Source organism: Panicum virgatum, chromosome 5N (assembly GCF_016808335.1).
Source record: "Panicum virgatum strain AP13 chromosome 5N, P.virgatum_v5, whole genome shotgun sequence".
NCBI lineage: Eukaryota > Viridiplantae > Streptophyta > Magnoliopsida > Poales > Poaceae > Panicum > Panicum virgatum.
Genome location: NC_053149.1, coordinates 3,530,581 through 3,540,657, shown reverse-complemented (window position 1 = coordinate 3,540,657; position 10,077 = coordinate 3,530,581). Strand labels below are relative to the sequence as shown.

At 50.8% G+C, this 10,077-nt stretch overlaps 1 protein-coding gene across 1 annotated transcript; it reads right to left on the bottom strand.

Moving 5' to 3' along the window:
- Positions 1-3,478: 3,478 nt before the first annotated feature.
- On the bottom strand, positions 3,479-4,893 carry LOC120676645. Its single transcript, XM_039957964.1, has one exon. It carries the CDS (start codon positions 4,698-4,700, stop codon positions 3,888-3,890), a length of 813 nt encoding a protein of 270 aa, XP_039813898.1. The 5' UTR covers positions 4,701-4,893; the 3' UTR covers positions 3,479-3,887.
- Between the last annotated feature and the right edge of the window lie 5,184 nt (positions 4,894-10,077).

Sequence of the window (10,077 nt, the reverse complement as noted above, 5' to 3'; positions counted from 1 at the left end):
TGTCTCCAACCTTGTGTTGACGGTCGGAATTGGCAGCTGATTGGCTGAGCAACTACTTAGTTCATTTGGCTGTCGAGTTAGTATGCTGGTGTTTAGGGCAAAATGGTTTAAACAATTGATTTGGTTGGCTGCACGGACGGACACGCTCTGTACGGCCGTGTGGAGCGGGAAGTGTGGACTGTGGAGTCTGCTCCGGAGATGGAGTCGCCGGCGGGCGCCTGTTTCGCCTGCGCTGATCATCTGTAGCAGCAGGGAGTCGCGGCATGCCAGGGGTGGTAACGGATAGGGCTCTAATGGTCTCTTCACCTTTCAATTTGATTTTTATATATTTTTAGTTTAAAATTATATATATATATTAATTTAAAATTATATAAGATTAGAGTTTGATTTTCTTAGAATTTGATCAATAAATTATCTAAATCAAATTTTAAGATCTTTGACCACACGTCCAAATTTGGGCGAGCCCGATTGGCAGCTGAACAAAAGCCCAAAACGGCAAGCAAGGAAGGAAAGCTGGCCTTGCGCCCGTGCTCTCGCTCCACGGCCGGCGGCCGGCGAGCCGTACGGCGAGGAGCCCCACATGGCGGTGGCGAGTGGCGACGTACGGCCCGAGGCGCATGTACACAGCAGGCGGGCGGGCGGGCGAGGACACGCGAGGAAAAGGCAAAAGGCGGGGGCGGGCGGGGACGCGGGGTCGCCAGGCATGACGGCCGCCTCGTGCTGGGTCACCAGAAAGGCGAGCACGCTTGCTTAGCATGGGAGGTAATCGCCTCGCCTCCCACCACCCTCTTGCTCGTTGGTTGCCCATCGGCGTCAGGGCGATGTCTGTTTGCTCGCTAGCTTCTACTGGAACTGGACCAGAGCCAGTCATGGCAGCGATCATAGCGACCCGACGACGCACGCATGGCGGTCGCCTACCTGGCAGTCTTGACCTATCTACGTGTCGCTGCTCTAGATCCTAATCCACCAGCCAGTAACAATTACTCGTATTTACCCAACCTGCCAGACGGTGCAGTTAAAATCTTTTTTAGACATTCAGACCGGATAATTTTACATTCAGCCTAATTTTAGAATTATTACACTCTTTCTTCTTCGTGGAATTTTTTTCAAATATAAAGATTGGCACTGTATAAAAATTCCGCAACGGGGTCTCTCCTAGCGCATCACCGTCTACATAGTTACCGGGCGATAGGGTATTCGTGTGTTGGACCGTGACGTGTCGGCAACTGGCACGAGTTAGTTACAGACGACGCTTAAACTTGATTAGCCTCTTATGGAGGAAAAAAACTTGTTTAGCCTTTGCCTTACGTGTCCACTCAAACATAACATCTCCAAGATGGCAGTTGGCAGCCTAGCTAGAGCGTAGAGCGATGCACGTACATCCATCCGGGGCCTGTTTAGTTCTCAAAATTTTTCCTACATTATCCGTCACATTGAATCTTCAGACACATGTATAGAACATTAAATATAGTTGAAAAAATAATTAATTATATAGTTCAACTGTAAATGACGAGATGGCTTTTTAAGCCTAATTAGTCTATGATTGAATATTAATTGTCAAATAACAACGAAAGTGCTACAGTACCCAAAATCCAAAAAAATTTACAAACTAAATACAGCCAGCGGCGGAGCTAGGGGGTGCTCCAGCCCCCCCCCCCCCTACGCCTATAGAACCAATGGAGCCCCCCAAGCCCCTCCTACAATTTTCAACCATGGATTAAGAAGTGGAAGAGGAAAATGAGGAAGAAGAAGAAGGAAAAGAGGGGGGAGGAAAAAGAAGAGGAAGATGACCCCCCTCCTCTAAATCTAAATTCTAGATTCGCCACTGAATACAGCGTTAAAAATTTTACCCACTGTACATGTGTTGCATACGTGAACGTACCTAAAACCGGGACAGCAGGGAAGACGTCAGGGATACACACACACACACCGCGTGAATAACGCGATCGAATTAGCACCTGTCAGTACCCTGCAACTGGGGTACCCACTCCTACTGTGCCAAGACTCGCGTCGTTATCCGTAACTACGCCCTAAGGAGCTGAGCAGCCGGACCCCTGGGGTCCGCCTCCATTTCACCAGACCAACGGTCCCGGACCCGCTTCCCGCTCGGGGACGGGTCCGGTGTCACCACGTGTCCCTGAGGAGGGGAAGCTCCGCGCCAACAGCCGAGGGCTCGGACCCCCCATATGGGTCCGGGACCTCCCCGTGTCCGTCCGGACCTCCCACGCGCGTAGAACCAATATACCGCCGGGGCGGGGGTCCGGGGGCACCACATGTCCCGCAGGCGCAGGCGCGGGCACGAGTATTCCGCTGGAAGACTCGTCCACCCACCGCATTCAATGCGGGTGGTTGAGGCGTGCTCTGCCGCCGTGGCACGCGGGACAGCTTTTGTCAGGCCTCACTATAGACCGCATATTACCGAGGTACACAGTGCAGCCGCATGCGCCGCATCCGCGCAGAGCCCGTCTGCCGCATTAAATGGATACGACGGCACGGCACCCTTTCATCATACCGCCTACGCTGCAAGCTACCCGGCCCGTTCAGCTACGCGGCAGCCTACGCCGCAAGCTACGTCCTGGCGTCATTTCGACAAGACAGGGCATGGCTATGCCGGACGGAAGATTCCCACGGGCAAAGTAAGGAAATCCAAGAATGAGGTCTCCGTCGCCTGCAACGACATAATGTCTGTACAGTATGTTATTTTATACTACATCACTGGGCCCATCTGTCGAGGACCCAATGGGCTATGTACACTCCTCCCTTGAGATATTAAAGGGAGGAGTACGTAAAGCCATGCCAGGGAAGCCAGACACAACACAAGCTCGGATTCACTCCGAACAATCCCGTTCTCAACCTCTTGAGAGCACAACCAATACAACACATAGTGGACGTAGGGTATTACGCTCCGGCAGCCCGAACCACTCTAAACCTGATGTGTTCATTGTGTTCTTGCATCTAGATCAGACTAATCCTAACTACCCCCGAGTACTCACCCTCTGGGTTTAGGCGGGTGCACTACGCCACCCGGCTGTGGATTTGCACACCACGACAGCACCTAACGCTGTGAGCGACATCAAAAGCGTATTACTATTATTACTTCTTACTCCACAATCAGATATTTGATGATCAATGATGTGACTAGCCAAATTAAGGTGCAGCAAATAAATTAAGCATGAGTGTTCGAGTTGATTGTTGGATAAGTGTTCATGATGATGAAAAGCGCGCGCGCGAGCGCACACACATATAGTTTTTATTTCCTAAAAATGGTGTATATTCTTGTCCCTATCTCTTTCTCATAAAATAGTTTTCTGAATCCATGTCCAAATCCGTACTACATACACATGCCCAAAAATTAAGCAAAAAGAAAAAAAAACATGTAAGACAGCCAACAGTTTTTCCGGGAAACAAACCATCAAGTTTACTTTCTCTAGAGAAACTGATGACAAAGTGTACCCATTTCAGCCGTAACACGTATATATGTTCGCTGACATGTGCAAAATTTACCATTATTTCATCTCGATCATATTCATATGCATATGCATATGCAGATAGATAGTGTGCGTGACAGATACACAGGATGTCAGGGCTTATTAGCTGCAACAACAAGCTAGCTATAGCCCTTGTTTATCTCGCTCGTCTCCTCACCGACCGACCTTATATATCGAGATCGATTATCACGGACGAGGAAAGTAACAAAAAGAAAAAAAAAGAGAAAGAAAAATTACACATGCAGGTAGTAAAACTCGGAACCCACATGACAGTGAAACAGTCGTCGTTGACGTTGACACTAATATGTGTGGTGTGGTGTGGCCGCTTGCATTGCTTGGGAGCGATCGAGGCAGCGCGCGCCGTCGTGGTCGCCCGGCTTGGATCGTCGCGGCGTGGGGCTAGCCACGGCGGCGCACGCAGTTGTTGGGGGTGGCGTTGGCCGCCTGCAGGCGGAGGTTCTCGTAGAACTTGTTGATGAAGGCGTCGAAGTTGGAGTTGGCGCGCTCGTCGACGCCCTCCGGCTCGAGGGGGAACGGCGAGTCGGTGACGCGGAGCTGGCGGGCCCCGGCGGGGCTGCGCCCGAGGCTGAGCGCCAGCATGGGCGACGGCGTGGCCCCGGCCGCGGACGCCGGCGGCGGCGGCGTCTCCCCTGGCCCGGCGGCGGCGTCATCCGCGGCGCTCATCATCTCGAGCGCGCGCGCCACCTGGGCGAAGTCGAGCCCGTCGCAGCCCCGGGCGGCGCCGCCGCCGCGCCCGCGGATCCTGAACGGGAACAGGGCGCGCACCGGCCCCGCGTACGAGTACGACGGCGTGGTCTCGCAGCTGAACTCCACGTCCCTGGGGTTGGGCGCGAACGGCAGGTCCGCGGCGGCGGAGGCCGAGGCCGAGGCCGACGCCGCCGCTGCCCCCGCGGCGCCGTTTGCGGCTCCCGCGCCGGCGCGAGCGGCCACGAGGTGGTGGTGGTGGTGGGCGCCGTGCGGGTGGTTCGCGGCGGCGACGAGGTTGCGCAGCGCCTTGCCGGCGAGCTTGCCCCGTCCGAGCAGCAGGTGGAGGTCCATCATGAGGCGCTTGCGGCAGAGGCCCCGGCGCAGCATGTGGTAGACGGCGCGGAGCACGCTCATGAGGCGCTTCCCGAACCCGCCGGGGGGCTCCGTGCCGCCGCCGCCGCCGGACGGCCGGATCCGCTTGTCGGGCTCGGCGGCGAGATCCATATATATGGTGGTGCCCGACTGGGAAACGCCAGCAACGGGCGGGATCGCTCACGAACGAATCAGCAAGATAGCTAGCTAGCGATCTCCGATCCTCACGTGACCCGAGCTTTGCTTTGCTTCGCTTCGCTTTCGCTTTGCTGGGCCTGCTGGGTGGTAGTGGAAGGAAGGAAGGAAGGCAGGGTTGATTTGCCAGGCGGCGGATGGAACGAATGGGACGAGGAGGGCGGGGGTCTATTTAAAGGCGGGAGCGGGCGCGGTGGTGGTGGGGCGGAGTGGGGCCCACTGGCAGACGGGGACTTAAGAATTAAGGAAAGGAGGAGGGAGCGTGAGCTCCGTGATGACAGGCTGATGAGCGAGCGACGAGGGGCTTGGTGCGCGGCGACTGGCATGTGGGCCCCGCCGGGCCAGTGACCAGCACTGGCCAAGCTGCGGCGTGCCGTCGTTAAGCCAGGGGAGGGAGAGGGGAGCTGCGTCTGCGTGGTTCCGGAGCATGTTACGTCGCGCGCCGCCGCCGGCTGGTGAGACGCCATTCGCCGGCCGGCCGTCGGACACTTTCTTCTTCGCGGCTAAGAAAGTGGTGACCGGCCGCGCCGGCGGAGGCGCAGCTAGCGTGCGCGTTTCCTCTCTCTAACCCAAAGGCGCACTAGCTTTTGCAGCATTCGGTTGGTCATCTTTCCTCCAGCGCTACAGTATTTTCCTCTCACATCACTCCAGCCACCAGCTCCAGCTCCAGCCATCGCTACAGTATTTTTTTCTCACACCATTCCAGCTCCAGCCTGCCGAACACGGTGAATACATCCTAATTATTTTGAAAGGCAGCTAGCTAGCTAGCTAGTTCCATTCATCCTAATTATTTACTTACGTGACAGGGAAATTGGAGGGCGTTGCTAGAAAGGATGTTCAATCATTTTAACTCTGCTGCTGATCGGAGGCTAGCTAGCGATTAAAGTCGCCTTCCAGGAAGCTTCCAAAGACGGCAGTAGTTATATTGGAGTACTACTAGAGTACTAGTGCTATGCATGGTGTGCTGCCGCACTGCTACAGGCCTACACAGAAATAGGCCTTTGCAAGTTGCTAGTTCGACCCATCTTATTTTAGCTTCTTGTTTGCAGCAAAACATGAGTGCGCCTGCGTGCTTGAATCTTTGGAGATGCAGGCGGTGGTGGCTATGCGAAACTTTGCGCCTGTGGTCCTGTCATGTAGGCAGTCCATAGTCCACACGTTTAGGCAACACATTATAGCCGGGGGATGCTGCAGAAGGTGCCCCTGGGATCGTCCTTGGTTAAGGGGATCGTGGTTTATTAAGCTGCACATCGTGTGAAATGTTACTATGACGATTCAGCGAGCTCTTTGCAAAATTCTTGCTTCCATCGTCCCATACGCTAGGTCTCGAATGCGAAGGCCAGGCCTCATCTTCGTTATGCTAGTTTTTAGGGGTGCAAATTGGTAACTGTTAGGTGTACTTACAATCCTCTTTAGTTCAAATAATTGTACTACTTCTTCAAAATGAGATCAACTCTTCTTTTTCCAAGGAAGCCCTCATCTTTCAAGGAGAGAAAAGAAAAAAAAGCTGTCGTGAAGATTGATTGAGAAGGAAAACTGAGTTAAACAACAGCGCCGCTGCTATGCACAAAGGCGAACAGTAATCCAGCGAGTAAAAGCGGTTGAGCCACAGACCTAAAGCACGCAGCAGCCACCAGCGTGCCGGCTTCGCCTGGCCAGCTCGGAACAGCAGTACAGCACCCATCTGAAAAAAAAAGGGGGCTTTCATACGCCGCGAAATTACCACCGGGATACGCCATTACTTCAGTTTATTTCAGTCATACACATGCCTGCATGCCGATTGCCTCCAGAGAATTTTTATTTTTCCAAAGGCAGAAAGAAAGTATATAAAGAAATAAGTATAATGTATATAGGATAGTCATTAAAAAAACTAAAAAAAGTATAGGATAGTCAGGACTCAGGAAAGGGCAGGCATGCATGCCTGCTACGGATGCTGCGTGCTTGGACAAAGTACCTGCAAACTGGTTAACAACACCGGGGTGCCGTATGTAGCTTGGATTAAACTATTGTGATGAACATCAGTACGAGCCGATAGGATCCAGCTTTAGCAGGGGTCGTAGAAAAGTAATCAAAGTATTGTGCCGTACACGCACTGTATACGGAAGTTTCCATGCATGTGTATGTGCATGTTTATTAAATACTTTTCTGAGAGAGAATGTTCAAATACTTCAATTCTGTGAGGAAATTCAGCAAAAAAAAAGGAATTGGGATGAGGAGAGAAAAGAATATGAGCCATGTACCTGGCAAATTAAAAAGGAAGAAGCTTTATTTGGTTCTGGAGAGAGAGAGCGCTTAATGAAAAACATGCTCAGACACCGCCGCCAATAAAAAAAGAGAGAGACCTGTTTCCTGAGGCGGCATGCCGTTCTGCAGAATCCGGTTTCACCTGCAGCTTCCCCGCAACACACATGCAAACCTTTGATTCAGAGAGGAACTATACAACACGCATTGCTTCAACATCATATCTCAAGCCTAAACAAAATACAACAAATACAAGATCTAGACGTACTACAAACATATCTTTTCATTTGCATTTCCTGTCGGCAGAGAAAGCAAAACACTATTCATCGTTCCTGGTCTGCAGAAAGGAAGAAAAAAAGATAGCTACAATTTCCGTGGCATGCAAGTGAAGAATATCTACATATGTTTTCTTTGCCCGTTGTTTTTTTATCACTTCTTCCCTTTTCCTTGTAATATAGTTGTATACAGCTATGGCTTTGGGCAAAGCTGGCCTGGCACTCATGAGCTCGGAGCTCGAAGAGCAAGGGGACTAGCACTCTGCTTCTGCTGTTTCCTTCTGCCCCCTTTTTCCCTGCCCCATTTTCTTGTTGGGGTTTAGGGAATTCATTGCCGACTTTTCTGGCTAATTTAGGGAGCCCACTGTTTGGAGTGGATGCTAAGGAATGCATGCATGGATCGTGAGTGCCTTTTGGAACCTGTTAATCATGTCAGCCTTCAACATCAATTGTCTGAATAATAACATTTTCATGAACAGAAAAGCAACAGGATGCTCATTAAAAGAATGCATAACGCATACAACTAAAGTATTTAGTCAGACAAGCCTATCTTAGTACATACCTGCTTGTGCACCAATGCAAATATCAGCTCCAGCTAGCCTAATCAAGTTAATTAGCTACTAAAGAGTAAATATTGTGTCTAATAAAGAAACCATAAGTTCGTCTTCTATAATCCATTTTTTTGTCAATGCAAGTGCCAATTCAATTTTGGGTGTGACGCAAAGAATAATTGGAAGATATTAGTAACGAAATTAGATGTGACCATGTGAGGGTTTAGCAGGCCTGGTGGGCAAGTGGGCTGGTGCTCCCCAACATGTGTCCCCTTATCATGGTGGGACGAAGTAGAGAGAGAGAAAAAAAGCAGCTCCATCAAACACACAAACAAAAGCAACCCTGGTTTAGGACTTTAGGCACTTTGGGACCTCTAAAAAACCAGGCTCATTTGTTTTTTCCTTCCTCGATGTGCTCTTTTTCTTTCTTTCTTTTTTAATTTTTTGATCGGGTATAGCTAGTGCGGTATAGTACTGCTTGATGGTACACAATAGATACACCAAAATCCATTTTTCTTTTGAGAGACTGAAATAAAGTACAAGTATAAGTAGAACTTCTAAAAATCTATCGCCTCAAAAAAACTTCTAAAAAATCTAATGATCAAATGAAAAAGGAAATAAAGCTCTTGATGTTTTTTATGGAAAACACAGCAAAAAAGAAAAGAAGAGGAAAGGATTAGTCAAATGATGATCATCCCTGACGGCTGAATCCATATCAGGGATGACTAGCTAGTATAGGACTTGAAATTCAGTTTTTTTTTTCTCTTTCCCGTTTTTGAGATCACAGTTATGTGCTAGTTGACATCTTTGCTAATTAAGGCCTTCCCTCTCATAATCTGGCCATGTTTAAATCACAACCCGTAAACCCGTAAACGCAAAAAAAAACATCACATTGAATATTTGGACACATGCATGGAGTACTAAATGAAGTCTATTTACAAATTTTTTTGCATGGATGGGCTGTAAATCGCAAGACGAATCTAATGAGCCTACTTAATCTATGATTTGCAACAGTGATGCTATAGTAACTATCTGCTAATTATGGATTATTTATAGATTAATTAGCATCATTAGATTCGTCTCGCGATTTACAACCCATCTGTGCAAAAAGTTTTGTAAATAGACTTCATTTAGTACTTCAAATTACCAAGATTCCATAGCAAAAAGTTTTTGCATTTCATCTAAACACGCATGCCGTGGTGTGCAAACCCACAGCCGGGTGGCGTAGTGCACCTGCCTAAACCCAGAGGGTGAGTACTCGGGGGTTAGCTAGGATTAGCCCAATCTCAGAGGAAGAACACGATGAACACAGCAGGTTTAGAGTGGTTCGGGCTGCCGGAGCGTAATACCCTACGTCCACTGTGTGTTGTATTGCTTGAGTCTGGAAGAGCTTGGAGCTGAGTCCGGCGTGCGTCTGTGTGTGTTCTGTGTTCTAGCGGGCGTGCTCTCCCTTTTATATGTCCAAGGAGAGCACGTACACTGAGCGGAGCCCCGACATGTGGACCCAGCGATGTATTATAAACTACACTTTGGCCTTCAATGCCTCAGATCCGGAGATCTTGTCGTCGGCTTCCATGCGTAGCTTCTGACCAGGGATGGTCATGAGCTGTCCTGTCAGAGTAGAGTCTAGCCTCTGCAGCCGCGCGTCGAGGTCATGATGAAGCGCCGAACTACTGACTCGGTCCACTGTAGCAGCGTGCACTGTTGCTCCAGTCAGTAGCTGGTCATCATGACTCGTCGGCCATGCGCACGGCGCTGAGTCTTTAATGCTTATCTTGGTAACTGACGAGCCGTCTCGGTAACTGGCGATCCACAGTGTGGACTGACAAAAGCTGCCCCGAGCCCAGAGGCAGCAGAGCCCGCCTCAACCTTTTGCAATTAATGCGGGTGGGTGAGGGAGCTTCCAGCGGAAGCCTTGCGCCCGCGCCCGCGTCTGCGTGACACGTGGCGGCTCCGGACCCCTCCCGAGCAGCTAGCTGAGCCGAGAGCTCACGGTGATCCGGATAGGCACGTGGAGGTCCCGGACCCATCTGCGGGAGTTCGGATGGCACGTGGAGGTCCCGGACCCACCTGCGGGGGTCCGGGTCCTCGGTCACAGGTGCTGAGCATTTCCACCTCTGGGACACGTGGTGACACCGGACCTGTCCCCGAGCGGGAAGCGGGTCCGGGACCGTTGGTCCGGCGAGATGGAGTCGGACCCCAGGGGTCCGGCTGCTCAGCTCCTTAGGGTGTAGTTACGGATAACTA

Excerpts from the sequence above, each read along its gene's own strand:
- LOC120676645 (XM_039957964.1), bottom strand. The coding sequence starts at position 4,700 with ATGGATCTCGCCGCCGAGCCCGACAAGCGGATCCGGCCGTCCGGCGGC.